Here is a 22,512-nt window from a genome sequence, read left to right as displayed (position 1 = left end):
TAGACCGAATCATTCAATATAAATGTATAAATAGGACGAATAATAATAGATTAATTTCAATGTATTTAGTATCAAAACTGAAAGCGGTAACTAGTCTATGAATGATGTCTTAACAAGTATAAATAAAATGGACTCTTGACAAGAGACACACATTTGGCTTCAGTAATAACTAGGACTTCAAGGAATTTATGGTAGCTCACCTGTCAGGCAAAACTCTGAATAGTCAGCATTGTCAAACTATAGAAGCGCGATTAAAAAGTATTTTTTTCCCCACCCATTATATATGATTGCTTTTTTCAAGTCCCGGTAATAAATTATTAAATTAATTATCCCACATATTTGGGTGGTGCCTTTCTTTGTTTCTGACATAATTTATGAGAGTTTCTCTTTTACACTTCAATAGAGAAATACAACTTTCAGTGGACAATGAACGTGTAACTCTAATGGAACTCTAAGAACCACAGCATTAATGTTTTCTTCTTTTCTTTCTTGCCCTTTAGTTTTTGTTGCAGATAACATCATGCTATTGGATAATTATACATGCACCTTTCTAATAAAATTGGCATATATTTCACTGGTCTCAGAAGTAAAATTAAATGTATAATAGCTTCTCGGTGAAAAATATTTACTGAAAATTATTGTAGGATTTGAATAGAAATGCCACTTCTCAGGCAAGGTTATTCGTGGATGACTGTATGATATATAGAAAAAATTAGTGATAAATATTATATCACCACCTTGCAAAACTAGCTTGACGTTATTGAAAACTGGACTACAACAAATAAAATTAAAATCTATGTGAGCAAAAGTAAATCAATATGTATCCTTCTGTAAAACACAAAATTAAATTCGTCTCACATACCAATTAAATGGATCACCAGTGCCACAAGTAAACACTTAGGTACTGTGTATATTTTAGTAACAAACTGGTTGAAATAAGTCACTAATATTACAAGGATAGCCTGGAAAGCACTACATTTCTTTATGCGTATTCTTAAGAAAGCTAACCGAAAGTCAAAAGAATTAATGTACAGTTTCCCTGAAAAGGATGAGGCGATTGAATATTCCCAAGTCTCAGATGTAAGACACTGCGCATGATCGGAGACCAGAGCACTGATACACAAGATAACAAATATTGAGTTACTTAAATGCAGGCTATTTGGTTTGTTACTACTATCGTTCCGAAATTCACTTCAAATACTGCAAAACATATGATAATATTACGTAAATAAAATATAAATATATACGTAAATCGTGTAGTAAAATCGACAATGGACCTTCATGACTAGATCGACACTCCACACAGAAAGGAAAGCTTTCGTGTCATTTCAATAGCTCAGACGCTAAGACTTCTGCCTGTTGTGTAGAAGAGAGCGAGTTCGATTCTTAGTCTATGTCAACGATTTTTTTTTGTCTAAATAATATTGAAATAGTTAAGTAACGTTAAAATAGAGTTTTACAAAGTCCTGAAATTAAAACTGATCACAGACAATACAAAATTACAAGTTATAATATTATAAACGTTAATCTAGTGAATGCATTTACATACACACACATATTCAATGTAAATACATATATATTAAAAACTAACAATTAAAATGAAATTTTAAAATATTCCTAAGCCACACAGACAAACTTTTACAAAGGTTTAGAATCCTAGGCTATGTCATTTGCTGAGTAATTATTACAATATTTTATTAGTAGCTTTCCCATGTGTAAGAAATGCACTCGCACAAAACACTTTTTGTTAAAAGTGTGGCTTTGGATTATTTCACTCTCACCCCTTCAGTTGATTTTAACTATTTTATCTACGTGTTTCCAATAGTGTTTAATTTAATGTGCATTCAATTTTATTCATGTTATGATTGAATGAAAAAGCAATGTTGCAGTTATTGCTAATTACATATATTAATACTAATTATTAAATGCAACTGTTAAGTAACCAATTGCAGTATCTTTTGCAAAATCTTTAATGTTTAAGTTGTCAATAATATTTCTGTACCATATACTATAAGACGTTAAAAGAATTTGCAATAGATTTGGAATCCTCTACTTTATAATCATTTGTTTTAATGAAAAAATATTTTCTTTCTTAGAATATCTACAAGTTTAACTTTAATAATATTCCGAATAGCTTTAATTGCATTACCTGAATTTTGTACTTTTCTATTCAAATGTATTCTATTTCCCTCTTTCATTATTTTTGATAAATTACACTGTACTTCTTGTAGTATTTAAGAACATGAGGATCATTACATTTCAGCACATTACATAGAGATTCTTCTTTTTAATACATTAGATTTTTAAGTCCCTGCGTTATCTACATTTTTTTTACTTTTGAATTTTTTCACAACATTCAGTGGAGAACATCCACTGAAGTGATTCTGAAATTAAGTGAAAGATACAATACATTTACCCTTAATACCAGTAGTACCAGTATCATATACGTTTTTCCAAGATTCATATTGTAGACATAAATGTAAATAATCACTAGATACTTGAAATTGCTCAGTGACATTGGAAACACTTAGGATTTGTTTATCATGTTCAGAAAAGCCATTGATTATAGATTCTGTCGAATAGAAATTCAGTCTAATTCTGTGTACAAAACTTTTATCAATGGCTGTGCTACTTCAGCTTGTATGCTGGTAGGAAAATTACGCTACAACTAAGGTTGTCAGTTTCAAGGAGTGAATTTAATTTACTTTTACGGAAAAGTTCCGAGAGATAATCTATGTTTATGTCACTACAGAGTAGCCACCTATGCCCACCGACGCCCTCGAAATCGAGACGAATTGTGGAATCAAGTTGTTGACACCTGGGAAGATCTCGCCGAGGATCAGAACCTGTTCCACAATCTCGTGACATCCATGCCGGATTGACTTAGAGCTGTAATAGAAGCTGATGGCAGGTGGACAAGATTTTAAGTTAACAGGTCTCGTTTTGTTTCTTATGATTATTGTTTCAGGAAGAATACTTTTAACTTCCAAGTAAGATTTTTTTTTTTTGACGAGGTTCAGCCCACTTGTAAGACCCAGAATTTGGGCATAAATTATTCCATATTTTTCGACAAATTAGACAGTCGAGGAACTGTGAAGAAATTAATTACACCTCAATAAAAAAAAGTTTTACCCGGGATCGAACACGAGACGTTTCGGTTATATAGTAGAACCGACACGCTACTATATGAGCTACCGAGACAAGACAGTGACAGCAGCAGTCCAGAATGTAGATCCCATAGCAGGCATTTGCCATTTGGTACAAAGAAGCAATGATATTTTGTGACTCGAGCTATGTTGTGAAATCGTGGCCTTAAATCGCTATCTTCTTCGTGATTCTTATTCTGGTCCTTGTCCTTGTTGTGGTCCTTGTAACAATTCTTGTTGTATATGTCATGGTATTTATTGTTACGTCGATATCGAGTGAACCGCACTGTAGAACTTTAACTTCCGACGACCAAGAGTCGTCTCATTCCTTTTAAGGGTAACTGTACGTAACCCATGTTCGGTTCACTGCTGTGGAGTAATGGTAGGCACATCTGACCGTGAAATGAGTGGGCCAGGGTTCAAATCCTGATTGGGACAAGTTACCTGGTTGAGGTTTTTTCCGAGGTTTTCCCCAATTGTAAGGCGAATGTCATGTAATCTATGGCGAATCCTCAACCTCATCTCGCCAAATATAATTTCACTATCACCAATCCCATCGAGGCTAAATAACCTAGTAGTTGATACAACATCGTTAAATAATCAATTTAAAAAAGACGTCAGATAAGCAGAGGAAGTTACAAAAGCTTGTGGTGGCGAAGAATTTAAAGTTTCCGTGATGTTCAAGAAAGGAAAGTACTACAAATGGGAGGAAAAGTAGATAGCCTATATTGGTGTATTCATCACATGATATTACACAGGAGATATCACCACATATGGTTGTAAATAACCAAGGACATTTTAAATCTGAATGTGTATTTTAGTGTAATCAAGTGTTGATTTGTATAATAAGAACTGTAGGCACTGTGTATAAATCTCGATATGCATCTGAAAAAAATAGTAATCAACTTGGCAGAAATGTTCGTGTGTCACAATATAATTCGTAATATTTTATTTGTTAATGGCACTGTTATTTTTATTAAAGTATGTCAGCAGTTACATGTACTACACAAGTGTCTTAATTCTTTGGAAAACAACTATTTATGTAATTTGGCTCAATAATATGAACATTTTCCATTTTGGTAATAAATTAAGTGGCAAGAAAATGTTCCTATGTCACACCATATAATATTTCATATTTTTTACATGATTAATTATTCCTTTTCATTAAGATTTTCTGTTTATATTTTGGAATGCTTACGTTAAAAGACAGTGATGTCTCTTTCATAAACTCTTAAGTATTTAATTAAATATCCTGTGACGATCATAGTTACTTCGAAAATGTTATGTGTGTCACTATGGAATGACCCATCAGTATTGATAGTATTGTTACAAATTACAAAACCTGAAACTGTTAGAATGGGATCAGGGTAGTGACAAAAAATGTAATGTTGTACGCCTACATCAACATGACTCTTTTAATCCAGTGTCTAATAAGGTGTGAAGGCCTTTTGAGGTAAACAGTATTGAAAATGTGAGGGAAGGGGTATTCCTTGGTAATGGATTAGGCCTGTATATTTTATAATATTATTAACTATATATTGTTAAAGTACCTAGTAAATATCGTAATATGTATATTATATAATACTGTAAACGAAACATCACAGGCTGCAAACTAGATTATTCTTGTGTTTGTATAATTATACGAACATGTATGAAATAAACAAGACTACTTTTGCTTAGGTTAGGATAGTATTATTTATATATTGTAATCAGACTATATGCACAAATTTTCCAATATACCACTATCATAACTAAATAGGTAATGTTAACATTAATTTTCATACGCTTTTGTGGTACAAGTTAAAATAATTCAAAGTAAAGTATAACAAAACTCCGACAACATTATAATCATGAACTTCAAATTCTCTTATTTTATTTATTTTTCAGTGTTTAGTCCCTTATTTCCCATTGTTCTTTGGATTTATCTTTAATAAAATATCAAGTAACGGATAAATTATGTTATACACTCAGTTGATAATATAAATAATATTCACGACAAATATATAAAAACAGAAGAGATAACGAATCATATTATTGCCGCCCGATACGGTACCATTACAACATGGTCTACATATTCTGTTTACCGGTACATTGGCTTTGCCTGGCAGACTGGCAGAGATTCTGAATTATATTCAATACAAAGGCGTACTTTATCTTATCTCTTCGCTTCGCCCACGTGACAACTATAAATAGCTGCCTCGTTCCGAACTTGCCGAGTTTCCAAGGTCATATAGGCCAATAATATTTATCCATGGTCATCAGTTGTCGACAGTACATACCGAGATTATCTCGTAAGCAAGAAATAATCGATTTAGAGTTCGTGTCTCGTGATGGTGTTGGTCATTGTGCCATCTGTTGACGATTATTGAACTACATCAAGCCGGCCTCGACTGCAAACCCTAAAGCCTATATAAAAGAGCTATCTGTTAGTATATATGATCTAGGCTACTACTTGTACTCCTCAAAAGTCATTTTTATCACTAAGAAATTGTATCTTAGGAAAAGTACAGGGGAGAAACACCTTAATGAACTGGCTTTCATGTACGTACATACATGAGAAAGTTTCTGTGAATGAAAATGATGCACTCAAGGAACTAGCTAAGAAACGGAGAAGGTTGAAATACATTATGTCTGGCTTAAAAATATAATGAAAGAAAAATGTCTGTTGGTCATTTTGTCGCACTTTAATATAGTTTTTTTTATTTCAGCACATAAATATTTTTCATTTTGTCGTATGAAATATTGTTATGAAAATTTAAATCTGTGCCCACCTATTCTTGATGTCCCATGCTCCTCAAGTACTGTATAAGGGATATTTCGTTCGAAGTGTATAGTGCGTACTGATTCAAAATGAATAGTTTCTTACGTGTTTGTCATTGTTTTTTTTTTTTTTATTGTCCTTCCCTTTCTATTTCTCGCAAGCTTCAGCACATAATTTAGGGGGGGGGGGAAGGTTGATGTTTCAATATAGTTTTCCAGAATATAATGGGAAAATTCAAAACATTTACGAACAGGAGGAGCTTCTGATATTAGTTCTGCAAAAAACATCTGATACTTCTGATGCTGGTAAATAGGAAAGACCAAAAAATAAGTTTTTACAACTTTAGAATTTTAGATGTTCTGTTTCGAATATTCTAGTCTGATATACTGTTTCTTTTCATTTTTTTACGCCAACTCTATCCTAAGTGAAATTTACACTCTGGAATCTTAACACAGAAAATTAATTTTTGCGGCATTGTGTGATGCTATTTTATAATCTAAGAGAAGTTTTGAAATGATTAACTGCTTTCCAATATTTGGAGACAATTTCTTCAGGAAGCACATGTTATATGATTTGGTATTAGCATTTGGGAAAAAAACATTAACACGCGAATATATAGGCCTAGTGTACATTTATTACAAATAGTTGGAAGCATAATCAAAAGTACCATAAGCCAAAACAATGATGCATTCATTATTCATGAGAAAAGTTCGATCTGTCTTAAAAGTTCTTAAGATAATTAGAAAATATTACTGTTGCCTTCCACATATGAATACTGTTCCCCAAGCTGTATAACTACATATATTTTCGGAAGAAGCATATGTTGTAAGTCTTCATCGAAAGGCGAAAAATTTTTACTGCCTGCCTGAATGGATCAAAAAAGGCAAACCAAAAATAATCTCGAAATTATTTTCTTTAATTTTGGCCCTAATGAACTTTAAAGATTTTGTGTATAAATCACCTGTTGTCTTTCTTTTCAATGCTATACGAATTTTTTGTTTCTTAAATAAATATGATACCTTGTTTTATCAATGTTTAAAAGTTTCTATTTTTCACTGTCTGTTTCACTGTTGTAAATGCCCATGTCTTGTACTCTGTTACTTTTGATCATTTATCAGTCCCCTAACTGCCCATTGTGCAACTCAAACCAAGAAATGGATTTGGAACACCTCAAAATCTGTGCTTCAGTGGCTGACCATGACAATATTTTTGAAAAATATTGGAGTGCAAGAGGTCAAATGACTTTATTGTCAAATGCCTGGCATTAGAAAACAGTTTTTGATCATTTCAAAATCCATGTTTATAAAATCGTAACACATTAAAAATACACACACTTATGTAAAACTCTAAAAGGAAATTTTTTTTATAGCGACGCTGATATAACCTCTGCAGTTGCGAGTGTCGTTAAATAAAACATAACATTAACAGTTGTTTATAAAATATTAAAACGTTAAGAATACACACTTATTTAAATTTCTAAAGAGAATTTGTTTAAAATAAATTCGCTAAAATGCTTTGGATTGAAGGCACGTTAATTTCCTAACCACAATACAGAAAGCAAATATGCTACTATTCATTACCACTAAGACTGAATTAAGATTCTCTTTGCCTGCCCTACAAGATGGGCTACAGTAGCATACACCATACAGCATTGCCAAACCACGCATGTTGAATTGTGAACGTGCCTACATTAAAAGAAGTATGATGCTATGGGTGATGTGCTACGAAATGAACAGCAGCAAGAAAAATTTTAGATTTAATGTTTACACATCAACACAATAAGTGAAATGTGGTGTGAAAGATAAACTCAAAAAAAATATATATATATATATATATTTTTTTTACAGTACTGGCTTGTCGTGTTAACATATTGCACATGTGCATAGCTGCATTGTTGTTGAGAAAGGATATGCTGCATTTGTGGTCATGTGAACTCAGCAGCAAATAGATTCGTTTTCTTTAGTTAGGGACTTGTTTAGTTCAGTGAGAAATTCTGTTTCATTCAAACTGTAATTATAAAGTAATGGCATATCAAAGTTTCGTTACCGTATGTATTATAGTCTGTTTTTGAAAAATTTTCATACCCCACCCCCCAAATTCTAGCTGCGCCACAGGAAAAGGTAAGTAATGTTAGGCATGTTCACAGTTTTAATTTGTAAAGTAATGTTACTAACTAAGCTTTGTACATTCATCTGATTTATCTTTATGCATAAGAATGTGTGTGAATGCATCAGTCTGCCAACCGCACAGGACTGGAGTACCAGCAGACAAGCAGTGTGTGCTTGCAGCCATGGCACCACTGAAAGCTAGCCTGGATAAGGCTGTGTAGAAAGAGAAATGATATGCTATCTGAATGAAACAGCTGTTCCCAGGACTATATACAAATGATCGTAATAGGATTAATTAATTTAGTATTCTGTTATGAACATGACAAATATAATGAATACTCAGCAGAACTGTAGTTAATTGCATTATATTACTTCAAAATTGCAGATGTTTCTCATACGATGCAGCAGGGCATCGCAGTTCCACTCACTGTGGATCACCACCAGCCTCATCTGGAGTGTTGTATGAGACTAAGCCAGTTGGACCCACTGGAAGTGGCAGTGCTTTTGAGTGGGATGACCTAACACTCGGTCCACAATACACACCCAATCTTTTGGATGACCCAGAGCTCATTGCTGGCAAACATCGCACTCTGTTAACATTCACGTCTTACATGGTTAGTGTTAACACTGAACCTACTTAAGTATAATTATAATATTCTTCTTTATGTGCTTTGCATTATTGGTGATTCGAAGGTTTGCCATTTGCTATACGTCCTCTAGGTAATATTTCATGCTAGGAATGGTATGGTGAAGGTGTGATAATTTAATATTGCTTTCTGCACTAGAGGAAGATAGTGAATTGTAGAAATAAAGTACAGTCTTAGAAAAAAGTTTTGTCGCACATAAGTCCCAAAAAGGAGGCAGTGCATATGATCAGAGGATGAGCGATCTTATTCACAAGAGAGGGATAGTTGAGGTAATAAAATTTGTTTTGTTTTGTTGTATGTCTGATCATGTGCACTGCATTGGAAGAGGTTCCTTTGGCTACAAGGATGGGTATGTTCTTCCAGCATGGAGCCCCTGCACATTCTAGTTGTCAGGTGATACATAATCTAAACCTAACATTCCCTGGAAGATGGATCGGCAGTTATGGTCACGTTTCTTGGCCACCAAGGTCCCCGGACCTTACCCCTTTAGATTTTTGCCTGTGAGGATGGTTGAAAGGCGAAGTCTACAAAGAAAAAGTAAACAAGAGCCGATTTAATCGTTCGGATTATGAATAAAAGAACGCCAAGACGTCCTCAGAAGAGCTACACGTGGTGTTGTCAAGAGAAGTCGAAAGTGCATTGAAGTCGGTGGTGGAATTTATGAAAATCAACTTCGAACATAATCATTTGCCTTTGCTTAACACCTTCTTTGGTTACATTCTAACAGCTGCATCTCTGTATCCAATAAAAATTGGACAAATGTTATATGGAATTTTTAACAGCTCTATCTCTGTACCCAATAAAAATTGGACACATGTTTATATGAACTTTTTTACTCAGAACAGTCGAATACTATCACCCGCTAACATATTTACTATTCCTCCTGAAAAACCCTGTATATATAATTTTTAAATTCTTCAATTTAATTTTAATTAAATATTCAGTGAACAGAGCAATAAGAAAAGCTTATTTTACGTTATACAAATCTCCTTAATGATTTAAAAAACTCTGTTTGTCATACTGTAAGCATTTTCTTCAAGCAATAAGAAATAGTTCCTTCCCACTTTCATTTTAAAAGTGGTAACCAGTAAACTTAATACAAGAAATCAAATTTCCCGAACAGTCTTTAAAAGAAATTTTGTGTGTTATGTTCACGTTTCTCATTTTCTCACCAGTCGTCTCGAACATGCCAGCTGTTCAAGATACCTAGTCTGCATATATCTACCTCTCTCTTGGCAATAACCCTTACAGTGTCGTCACACTCCATTACGTTTTTAAATTCCTTTGCACAATGAAAAATTACACTTGTTTGGATCAGATTTCTGCACATTGAAAGGATAAAACGAAAATTCTTTCAATATTTTATCATCATAATACACTGCTCTCATAAATTGACTCAGCATATTGGAAATTAAACCAATGGCTTTCCCAAAATATGCAATGAAATGTTTCATATGAAATATATATTTTTTTGTATCGAAAAGGAAGCAAAAACGAGCAAAATTGCATTAAATTTTTTGTTTGAAATATCTCAAAGAATAACCCCTTGAAATTAATGACATTACTTATGGCCCACTCTGTATACAGTTTGCTCAGTATTACTACTGAATCTTCCAGTGTACCTGCTTGAAGCTCCACAATGCTTCACAGCCTGTGTGTGCATTGACTGCCTCTTATCTTTGTTGCAGACTTCGGTCATTGATTATGTTCGGCCATCAGACTTGAAAAAGGAGCTGAATGACAAGTTCCGTACCAAGTTTCCGTCTGTGAAGCTAACCCTGAGCAAATTGCGAAGTCTCAAGCGTGAGTTGCGGAAGATTGCACGTCAACAGCCAGATGGACCTGTGGACCTTCTCACTGTGGCACAAGCATATGTCTACTTTGAGAAATTGATCCTTCGCAATCTTATCAATAAAGAAAATAGAAAGCTCTGCGCAGGGGCCTGCCTCCTGCTTTCTGCCAAACTTAATGACGTCAAGGGAGAGCCTTTAAAGGCGCTCATAGAGGTATTTAATTATATATATATATATATATATATATATATATATATTTTTTTTTCAGAATTAAAAATAATTTTAGGGCTTTTTTCCTGATACTGTCTTAGCACGTTGGCAAAATATATATATCTCACGAGATTATGGAATGTTCTTTCACATAGAATAATTTTGTAAGAAATATTCCAGAATACTGTTTTAGCTGAAAAACAGCTGTGATAATATTTGACCATTATTCAATATTCCGCATTGAAGTTCAGCTAAGTTTTTAATACATCTCTTATTCAGAAGAGCATGTTCAGATTAGTTACTTGTGCTGAATACAACTCAGAGAAAAAGCAAATAGAAAAATACATATAAATATTTGGTTTCATAAACGTAGTTTAAATTCATGTTTTAAAATGTCAACTTCTATATATCCACATTGTAATGTTACCAAGAGATTTCTTTTACATACAGTAATGTAGACAAATTAAGTCTCAAGTTTGAGGGTTCAGACCAATCGCTTTTTGAGAATTTTAAAAGTTTCATGACCCATATTTGAGAGATAGATTGTCTAGAGCACAACAAGCAGAATCTACTATCCTTTCAAACCCATGTTAAAATTCACTTCTGCTGGTCATCATTTTTGTGTTCCTATTATCAGAATTATACATATCACCCTAAAGGTGCTACCTCTTTTGAAATCGAATTATTAACACAGTAGCATGCAGTTACATCAGATCAATGTTGAATATGGATATATAGAAATTAGTACAAGACTAATATTGAAATCCTGAAGCATACAGAGTTTGGGTGAAACTTTTGCAGAGAACAGAAAGTGTGTTCCGCCTGAACCGAAAAGACCTGCTAGCATCAGAATTTGCAGTGTTGGTGGCATTGGAGTTTGGATTGCATCTACCAACATGGGAAGTATTTCCCCACTACCAGCGACTTATCTATGAGTCCTGACACATCAGGGAGCCTGCATGGTGCAGGGGAATGGTGTAGTGCATGTATTTGTATGTTTATGCACCTTCAGTTGATTAAAGTGCAATGTAGTTTCACTACAAGAGCTACCTCTTTAGTCTGATGGATTTGAATGGGGTATAAAATATATCACTTGACATAAATTGGTTTCTTAAAAGTATGTTGAACTGATTTGTAAGTATTGTAAAAATTAAATAGATGTTGTATAAAGTATTACATTCCAAAGAAGGTACTTGAACGTGTACAGTCATAGTAGACTAAATAAAAAGAATGATATTGAGTTGAAAATCAATTAGATTATAATATATAAACAATTGGCAAATGAAAGTTCTCCAACAAGCCAAGCATTAGCAACCTTATACATAAACATTTCACGTATTCAAAAGATGAGTATAAAATATCATATTTAAATACGACAGGAAATTCTGAAACCCATGTAATACCTGTACTTTATTAGTAATGGCTATTGATTTTTTTATTGTATATGTACATTATTTGTTATCTCCTTCCCACGGTTTTTTAATATTTTATAACTCGATTGTTCTACAAAGTCTTAAGATGAGAGACTTGTAACCTCCTCACATTTGGTTTGTACAAAGAAGGAATTTTGAATCCTGTCATTAATCACAAAATGACTTATGGAAGGAAAGGTTTCAACAAAATAATGTACAAGCATTATTTGAAGTTATGACACTGGTATTAAAACGTATGACCATGAAGTAGAAAATAAATAAGAGCACAAACATTATAATATTAAAAACCAATCCAAATGTTATTGTGGAGTTAATTTTTTTCCTTGTTATACCCATTGCTACTTATTCTTCAGCAGTGTGACAAAATTATGTTTCCTATCTGAAATAATTTTTTTTAAATGTTGGTAGTATGTAGATTGAAGGGATCAGGTTCCGAAAATGTTTCAGATATCATAATTATTCTCTCTTCAAGAGAAATGAACAAAATAGTCAACCCACAACATAATGCCTTAATGCATTCTTTCCTATCAACATTGCATAATTGCGATACATGAGAAAAATGTTGCTATAATTATTGATTTTCATTATTATTATTAATTAGAACCACTGCTATACACAATGATCTAAATTTAGAAATCGTATCATATTATTGCAGTCAGGCTTTTCTAACCTTGAAAATTACATACAAGTACAATGAAACTTAGTTATGATTAAAAGGAATTTCCATTCAAGTATGGTAAAAAAATCATATTTCTATAATAAATTCCAGTAAAAAATCACAAATATATAGAATAATTTTCATCAAAACATATAACTTGAGTATAATGTACAGATTTCTAATTGTGTATTGCTAAATCTTTATACATATTTTAATATTGATCAGTTAGCTCAACCAAAGCAAAGAATGCATGAAATGAACAAATGTAGAAGTCATTTCTTTTCACATTCGTGAGATATTTCTGTGTGAAACGATGGCCTCTTGTAGTACATTTAATTGTTCACATTTCACCAAAATTACTTTAAAAGTTATAATACGGATAATTAGAAAATTAAAGTATGACAAGACATTAAAAAAAATAAAATGCTTTCATTCACAATGTTCTGCCCAAGGGCAGGTCTTTCACTGCAAACCCAGCATTTTCCAGTCTTTCTCTTCCTCTTAATTTCCAGACATAAACCATGTATCTTAATTTTATCTATCATCTGATACCTTCTGCTCCGAACTTTTCTTCTGTTCACCATCCCTTCCAGTGCATCCTTCAGTAGTTCCTTTCAGCCAGTGACCTAGTCAATTCCTTTCTCTCTTCTGCATTAGTTTTAGTATTATTCTTTCTTCATCCACTCTTTCTAGCATAGCTTCCTTCTTTATTCTGTCCATTTCACACACTTCATTCTTCTTGATATCAACATTTCAAATGCTTCTATTCGTTTATCTTCACTTCGTCGTAATGTCCATGTTTTTGCCTGATACAATTCCACACTTCACACAAGTACTTCACTAGTCTCTTAGTTCTTTTTCGAGAGGTCTGCAGAAGGTGCTCCTTTTTTTCTTCTCTTAAAGCTTGCTTTGATATTGCTATCACCCTCTTGACTTTCTGGTAACAGTTCATGTTACTACTTAAAGGACACCCTCAATATTTGAAGCTGTGTACTTTTTCCACTGCCACATTTCGAATTTGCAAGTTTATCTTCTTTAGTTTTCTTCTGAAATTTCATTAAAAATGTTTTATTACACTTCAATCTGTCATTTCCCAAATCCTTTATTCCCACATAATATCCAAAGATTTACATAATATTTCTACTTAAGAAGAGAGAGAGAGAGAGAGAAAAGACTCAGAAACGCTTCCTGAAACCATCGTAGAATAACTGTCCAAACTTTATTTAATTAACATTCTGATAAATTATTACAAAATATACATCTTTGAATCAGTTCTCACATAATTCTAACGAACATTTATCTTTTGATAATCTGTCAACAAAGAAACAATTATCTTAAAATAAACTAGCACAATTTTGTACTGTGAAATTAAAGTTGTAAACAATGATGAGCAAACCAATTCCTTCTGCAAGTTATCACTGAAGTTACTGGTATATTAAGCAGATCATTTTTTTTTACATTGAAGTTTAAACAGTTCCAGGTGTAACAACTGCGATAAGGGCCTATCTGGAAAAAAATAAATCCTATCAATAACTAATATAAATTTAAATGTAGCTGGTAGAAGTACAACTTTAATGCAGTATATTTCCATGTTATATAAACAAAAGAATTATTGTAAGATTAACAACAAGAAGTAATTAATAGATTTTATTTAAAAGTTAAATATGTTATAGGAATTGAAATTCAATATGCATAAGCATAAGTTCACTGCTGTGAAGTAACAGCATGCCTGACCATTTAACGACCAGGCCCAGGTTGGGTTTTCCCCCCCTGAGATTTTCCCTCAGCCACTTGAAGCATTCATTAATTTCGACTTCATATATCATCTTCCAACAGTTTCAGGTCGAGCAGGCATATAGGGTGCTATGATTCACCTACAGATATCATGTCTGGGGAAGCTGCACAAATCCCAGAGAGCTGTAGGGGCTGTCACAGCAGACAGGGAGTGTAGCTCCCTCATTCAGATGGCACCTTGGTGAATCGCGGTATCTACGGTGAACAATCTTCAGGTCAATAGATGGTTGGGTGGGAAAAGTGCGTTAATTCCATAAAAGTTGTTTTCGGAAAAAATTATTTTTGAAGTTTAAATACTTCTCTCAAATCCTAATTTGTGTATTTTTACTTTTTGATCCTCTTACAGAGTTTGCTAGAGTATTAATCTTTCTTTAAAATATCTTAAAGTCAATTTTATTTTAAAAATTTAAACGAGTTTAAATGTAAGAGAATGCTGTGAAAAAATGAACTTAACACACTAAGTCGTGACATCACTTGTTGCTAGGAAGCCATTTTGTTTTCCAAACAACTCGTTGCTAAGGAGTGTGTCAACTGGATTTGTGTGATATTATTACATTATTCCTTGTTTTAAAAGCCTAGATTAAACCCTCCGTGATATGCATGCTTGATGATAATGCAACTACAAGCGCACGAACTGTGATCAAAGATATGAATTTTACTCTTGTTTATTTAAATTCAATCATTGAAATTTTAATTATGTACGTACCAAAAAATCTTCACAGTAGTTGAAATAATACAGAATAAACAAATATAATCTTATGCTGAAGCAGTGTTGCTTCATAATTCAAACAGATATTATAATAATAATAATAATAATACTGGTAACATATCTCAGTAGGCGTATACATTGATAACATAATTAAAACACAATATTGTAAACTAGTAATTAATCACAGGATGTAATATGAAATATTACTCATCTTGTTCTTCCTGGAATACATGTATGTACAATTGGGTTCAAAAGGAATGGGCCAAACACTTGGTAGTTTAAATGTAAAGTTTTTATGTCAGGTTCACACGAGTAAACTCATTGCTTTCGAAGGCAATGCTGTGATGTTTGTTCCGGTTGATTCTTTGATAGCGATCCATCTACAATGCAGCAAGTGCTGTAGCATAGGGGTAAGGTTTTTGGGTAGTTTCCTAGTATAGGGAAGACCAGGTAACTTGATACCGTAAGGGTGAAACCTAACCATTTTTCCCCCATTACTACAAATGCTAGTGGATTATGGTGATTTTCTAGTTTGAAGGTTGAATTTTCTTTTGCCAACTTCGTTTCGAATTTCGATACTGACAAATACTATAAATGGTAGTGATTTTGTAACTGGTATGTTGGCAGCTGAGGCAAATATCGACAATATTTGCCGGTACTGGAGTTCCATGAAATTAAAATTGTACTAGATTTCTCAGCCGGTTACTGGAAGATAGTGAAATTCGAACTTATTAATAATTAATTAATATTAGTATTAATATTAATACATCATAATAGTTATTTTATGTACCGGTATTGCGTTATGGTTATAATTCAAGAATAGTCAGATAAGTACGAATAAATATAATATACTTGGGCGTGATAATGCACGTGGGTAATGGATAGAAATATTATTTCAAATTTTAATGAATTTCTTTCATGTTTAGATTTTTATTACAATGTCAAAAAAATGAAATAGTGTGGCAGTGACTCCTCCAAGGAAGAAAATGTGTGGCATTCAGAGTACGCTTCAGAAATCTGTAGTTCACATGTATAATGAGTTGAAGAAAGAAGATGAAGAAGGAATTATGCTAACGGAGACAGCAATTACAACCAGAATAGGAAAATTATTAGGAGTAAGTATTCTTAAGCATACATTTCAAAGTGGTATTCAGTTTTAGGAGTTTGCACTAATAATTTCATGATTGTGGTCAAACAAAACAAATTTTTAGGTTAGGCCTAGATGTTTAATCAAGTCAGTGATTTTCATATTGCCAAACTAAATACATTTACGATACTGTAATACTGCAGTAGGTGATAGCTTAAATACATTTACAAATTAGACGAACAAATAATCAAACAGCACGAAAGTAAATTTCCAGTTTTCTCTTTTGGTATTAAATTAACCGTTCAGATCACAATTTACATGCCACATCGGCCGAAGAAAATACAAGTCATATTGTAATTATTAACTTGATATTGCAGCAAATATTACATGAATGTTGGCCTGTTATGGTGCTTAAAAATAATTCAGTTTTATATAATAACTATATAACATACTCTATAAAGCATAGGAACGTTGACTCTGGCTGAATAATTTATTCATGACTGGTCTAAGTAATATTAAATATGGTGTTTCTTCAGAAAAGCTACCCCATCCAAAGTACTTGTTAAGATATAACACTTGAGAGGACGAGGATGCACTACTGGGAAACTAACCATTTCTCTTCGTCCTGGACCTCTCGCATGTTATATTGGTAATTAGTAACAAGTTTGAGGGAGGGACTACAACAATGCATTAGAATATACAGGTAAGTGTCAAAGGATTTTTGTGCTGAAAGTATTTGTGGCTGTGCACTAAAACCACGTGTTCATCACTATGTAAATATCACAGAAATCAATTAAACAAAATAAAATTATGCCTTCTTTGATGTAGCTTTTCTGGAGAATTACCTAAATATTAGCCTACTTAAACCTATCATAGACCCAACCTAACATGTTGATCATTTTCTATTCATATAGCTGTAAATGTTGGTATCATGCATGAATTTTATGATATAACAATTTTTAGAAGTGTTATGTTATTGTTTGTTATTACAGCTTGGCTTTACTACAGCCACGAAAGTGATAAATTCACAGAAGGGGACCCCACTTGTAACACCAGGAAAACATAGACTACGTAAACATCCAGTGACTGATGCTGATGATTTTACGAAAGATGCAATTGCGAGATTTATTTATGACAAGTTACATAAAGGTAGGGAAGTTACAGGAATTGTGTTGATTTATGCAATGTAATTCTGATATTAGTCATATGTATAAAAATATGGCATAATTTTCATTTATTGTTACAGGGGAAGTACTAACAGCAGCAAAAGTTCTGGAAGATATGAATGATGATTATGAAACATATTTATTTAGAGTATCCTTATCATCGGTGAAAAAAATTTTGAAAGAGATGAAATTTCTATGGAGCAAAGGGGATCCTTATACACATGTACGAGAAAGTGATGTTATTCGTTTTTAAGAGAATATATAAAAAATGTGGAGCGTGAGAACCCTAAACCCGTAGTATTCTTGGATGAGACTTGGATTTTTATGAATGGTAAATTTCAATGTATTGTGAGACAGTGAGTGATTGAATTTTTTACTACGGTAACAAATAGGTTAACATTTCTGTGGAATATGACATTGCAATTAATATAGGCTACTAGTAATGAATTCAGGTGGGAACAACATGTTTTGCAATTAATAGTTTCATATTATAACTAGAGGTTAGTTATAAAATTCTTGAACGGTTTTCCTGTCTTTAAAATTTTTGTGTCTCTTAGAGTGTCAATGTGAATTGCTTTTCTCTCTCTGTTTTTTTAAGTAGGATCACCCACTTATTCATGAAATAAACCAGGTGAAGTTTCCAGTGACATGAATGGTGTTATTCGTAGACCAACAAATGAGGGTGGAAGATTAGATGCCGTAACGAAAGGTGGATTTATACTCGGTAAGTTATATTGATTTATATTTTACATAAATTTGGCAAGAGTAATTTTTTAAATCAGGGTACAAAAATATAAAAGTTGGTGACTAAATAAAAACGTGGGAAAGCCTTTCACCAAAGAGGATCTCATGTCATGTTATATTTTCTTTATTTAAATGCTGTGAATTCATGTGACGTAATTATATGCCCAGGTATAATTTTTATTGCCGGTGCTGATTTAATTTTTTCATGCAATTGAAAGAAAAGTCAGGACTACCATAGTGCTATGAATAACCCTGTAGTTGAGAAGTGGGTGCAAACACAGTTGTTGACCTGAGAACATTAGGGCAATGCGTTATTGTCATGGATAGTGCTGCATATCATACCAGACTTGTGAAAAATCAGCCAACAACAAAATGGAGGAAAGAACAGCTACTGGTGATTGCAAGTGAATATAATAGATTTGTTGTACTAAATGATAAGAGTTGATGGTGTGAAATCACCTTTTGATATTACATTGCAATATTAATTTCCATACTTTACAGTCATTATTATTATTATTATCATTACTGCTACTACTACTACTACTACTACTACTACTACTACTACTACTACTACTACTACTACTACTACTACTACTACTACTACTACTACTACTACTACTACTACTGCAACCGTTTCTCTTCTCATAATTAGGCATACTTATAGATGCTACTTTTTTCTTTCAGGTGAAATTGAATCTACATAAGAATCCTAAGACAACAGAGCCTTGCCAGTTACTGTTCTGAAGCGGCCTTGTCTTATGTGTTGTGTCTATATACAATTCTTTCAGTTTTTTTTTTCCCCTTTAATGTAATGAAGTTGTTGGTTGATTGATACCAAGTGTTCAGCAGTTGATGTCATTTGTTATCTTGCACTCCAATATTTAACCAGATGATTGAAAACTGTGTAAAGTTAAACAGTCAAGACAATGATCCATATCTTCATTGAGATTTCAGAAATGGCATGGGGAGATTCTGAAATATCAGTTCTTTGTAAATATTTGAGACAATGATCCATATCTTCATTGAGATTTCAGAAATGGCATGGGGAGATTCTGAAATATCAGTTCTTTGTAAATATTTGAGACAATCATGGCCTGTGATAATATGAGTACTGCCACTGTAGATTTTCATAGAAGTTCAGTTATTAAATTAGGTGTATTATTTTTACTATGTATTGTACTATATTTTTGTTTCACTTAATTGATGAATTATATATGCTGTAAATTGAATAGTAAACTGTAGGCCTATAGCTTAACTGATGAATTGTATGTGCTGTAAATTAAATAGAAGGCTATATACCACAAGTGATGAATTGTTTATGCTTGTAATGTGAAGTAATTTGCATGATATTTATTATCAATTTCTGTATATTTCAACTGATTGAATTGTTTATACTTTTAAATTCAATTAACTTGCTTGCTATGTATTATATTTTATAGCTTAACTGATGAATAATTGTTTAGGTTTGTCAATTTAATAATCTGAGTGCCATGTACTTCATATTTTTAGTGGAGCCACCAATGTAGCTTAGTCGGTAGACTCGTTGGCCTGCATATTCAGAGCTGCACTCGAGGGTAGTTTGGATCCATTTGGTCTGATTAGTTGGTTTCTTCTGAGGATTTTCCTCCATCATGAAGCGGATGCCGGATGGCCTATTGCAATTTTTTCATTTGCTTTAGAATCATTCCGATTTTTGTTACCACATTGTCATGTTCTGATCGTGTTATTCTTTTAACAGTGTGGTAAGATGTAGGTATAGATAACCTTACAGTAATTTTGCTACCTTTCAGCTACCTCATTACCTCCCACTCCATAAAGTTCATGGATCCACAGAAGTACCAGTCGTCGATGTAATTCGACCATTTTGCTTAAAATATTAAAACACTGTAAAATATTGAGATTTCATGCTGTTACGTCCAATACTGCAGCAAGAATATCTGATTTTGAATCTGATAATATGACAGCCTTCTCAGATTTATGAAGTTGATAATGGATATTTTGTAAGCTTAAAAGTGTATCTAAATTTTCACTATCAAAATTAGTCAGTGTTTGAAGTCAGTTAGTTAGTGGCGTTTAAAAAGGGCGCGTCAGCTACTATGGCTATTTGCGCCCTTATCTAAAATCTTTCACTAAACACAAACACAATACAATAACCAGAATGTTTAAAAGAACTAAAAAGCGTTGTCACGGTTAAAATGGGGCAAACAAGTGTTTGAATATAATTCCCCGTAAAAGGGAATATACTGGTATTGTACTACAACACCACTACATCTATGGCTTGGTAAACAGGATCCATCTATAAAAAATACTGTATGTAGTCACTCACTGACCAGATCATTTATCGTTTCTAATGATTTTTAAAATGTCTGGAGAAGTATCACATTTCTTAACATCATCTGTTAAAGTTAACTTATATACTATTCATTTTCAAATAACTTGGGATTGTGTTTTATTAGTAAAGTTTCCCTTAATTGAGCAAGTTTGAGTTCTCCAAGTAGAGTCAAAAAGTCTGTTGAGATTTTGGCTCAGTTTATTAATGTTTGTGGACTGTGATTTTTTGTTCTAGACAACCATATTATCTGCAAATGATGAGATTATCATAAGATCTATTTCTTTAGTTAGACCATCGACATTAATATTGGAAAATGTATTCCTGAAAACAACAATGTGGGAAGCCCAGATGAATCTGTCTCTATTTACATATTTGTGACAATGAATCAAATAATCAAGTCACTGACCCAGTGTAACACTTTATCATGGACACCCTAAGTTTGCAATTTCTTAAGTGATTTATATCTACAGAGCCATATGATCCTTGAAAATAAATTAAAATTGTTAAGGTGTTTTGTTTTCTGTTTAAAATATCTTTAATATCTTGACTAAAATTTAAAATCTGTCCATTTGTTGAATGCAATTCTCTAAAGTCAACTCAATAAGATGAAAGTTAGTTACTAGATTCCAGGAACCAATTCAATCTATGAAATCATCTCTTCCATAATTTTGGCTATCATACTAGTAAGTGGTATCTGTCGATAACTCGAAAAGATATTAGTTGAATAATTGCTTTTCAAAATTGATGTTATGATAGATTTTCTCCAGACAGATATTGTATTTTAGATGAGATTACAAGATAAAAGTAGTGAGTTTGCTTGTTTGCCAACATGTTTAAGAAAATCAGCATGTGTATTGTCTGGACTTGGAGATGTTTTGGGTCTTATGTTATTAAATTAATAGTAATGTTCAGTTCTTGATTAAATATTGTTATATAAAGTAGATTGTAGATTTAATATTTCTTTCAGTTTTTTCTGAATAGTCTGACGTACACAGATAAAACTAACAACCACACCACCAACTAATCTAATAAAAATTAAAATATAATTAAATGTAGAAAAAGTAATTAAAATTATAAATACACGTAATAAACCATAACCCCCTAATTTCAACAATATACTATTTTATTCCCTTTTACAGCTTGTAGATAATTATTAATTATAGTTATTACTTATTAGCATAATATTTATTGAACTTATTGGCTATTTCACTTCGTTTGAAAGATGTTATTGTGTACAAAAAGCATTTTTTGATGATCGTTTCATGCTGTATGTTGTGTATAAATCTATGATTTCTGGCCATCTGTTCTGTGTAATCCATCTTTTATATAGAATTAATAAAATACTCTTTTGGTAGTAATTATTTTATTAATTGAGTATTTAATTTTTACAGCTCACATTTCTTGAATCATTTGTTTTTTCTTATTTAAATTTAGGACACAAGAGCCAAAAAGAGACTTCACAGTTATGTATCATACATTTTTTCAATGACAGACGTGGAGTTGCAGAAATAATAAGTGTAAGTATAACATTATTAAGCAATTTACAAACAAACAAAATCTTTAAAAAGGTATCTAGAAGTGAAATTACTTATGGCTTTTAAGGACCAAAATTATTTTTGTAAGTTGATTTATTATTATTTCAGTTTTAGCCTACTAATTCCTTACTAATTTCAAAAGATAATCAGAAGTTCATTCGAATTCCAACCAAAAGTCAATTGGTTATTAATTTATCTATCTTTAGGAAGTACAGTATATGTACACTGGAATCTTTGAAGTGAAGTGACAATAATTTAATTGGTCTTGGAACAGATTTGATTCTTGAATATTATATCTGTGGTGTTCGGGTAAAGGGGTATGTCATTCTTTTGTGCAGATGGAATTTTGTTCCCCAGATGAACACACAAGTTAAATTATACAAGTGGGT

The 22,512-nt window shown here is 32.6% G+C and overlaps 1 protein-coding gene across 4 annotated transcripts in view; it reads left to right on the top strand.

Annotated features, from left to right (window-relative positions):
• Positions 1 to 21,946, top strand: part of LOC138696462 (CDK5 and ABL1 enzyme substrate 2) — a 36,830-nt gene extending 14,884 nt beyond the window's left edge. The window contains exons 4-10 of one of the 4 annotated variants that reach the window (XM_069821464.1): positions 8,401 to 8,629; positions 10,351 to 10,668; positions 11,467 to 16,374; positions 17,339 to 17,495; positions 17,593 to 17,735; positions 18,114 to 18,236; positions 18,941 to 21,946. In XM_069821464.1, the coding sequence (XP_069677565.1) occupies positions 8,401 to 8,629; positions 10,351 to 10,668; positions 11,467 to 11,607 (688 nt within the window). In that variant the 3' untranslated portion in view covers positions 11,608 to 16,374; positions 17,339 to 17,495; positions 17,593 to 17,735; positions 18,114 to 18,236; positions 18,941 to 21,946. Of the gene's footprint in view, positions 1 to 8,400; positions 8,630 to 10,350; positions 10,669 to 11,466; positions 16,375 to 17,338; positions 17,496 to 17,592; positions 17,844 to 18,110; positions 18,237 to 18,940 lie in introns of all 4 variants that reach the window. The other 3 variants (XM_069821463.1, XM_069821462.1, XM_069821461.1) reach the window with 3 other exon arrangements.
• The last annotated feature ends 566 nt before the right edge of the window (positions 21,947 to 22,512 follow it).

This window comes from Periplaneta americana, chromosome 3 (assembly GCF_040183065.1).
Source record: "Periplaneta americana isolate PAMFEO1 chromosome 3, P.americana_PAMFEO1_priV1, whole genome shotgun sequence".
NCBI classification, from domain to species: Eukaryota; Metazoa; Arthropoda; class Insecta; order Blattodea; family Blattidae; genus Periplaneta; species Periplaneta americana.
This window is presented reverse-complemented; position numbering and strand designations above follow the sequence as displayed.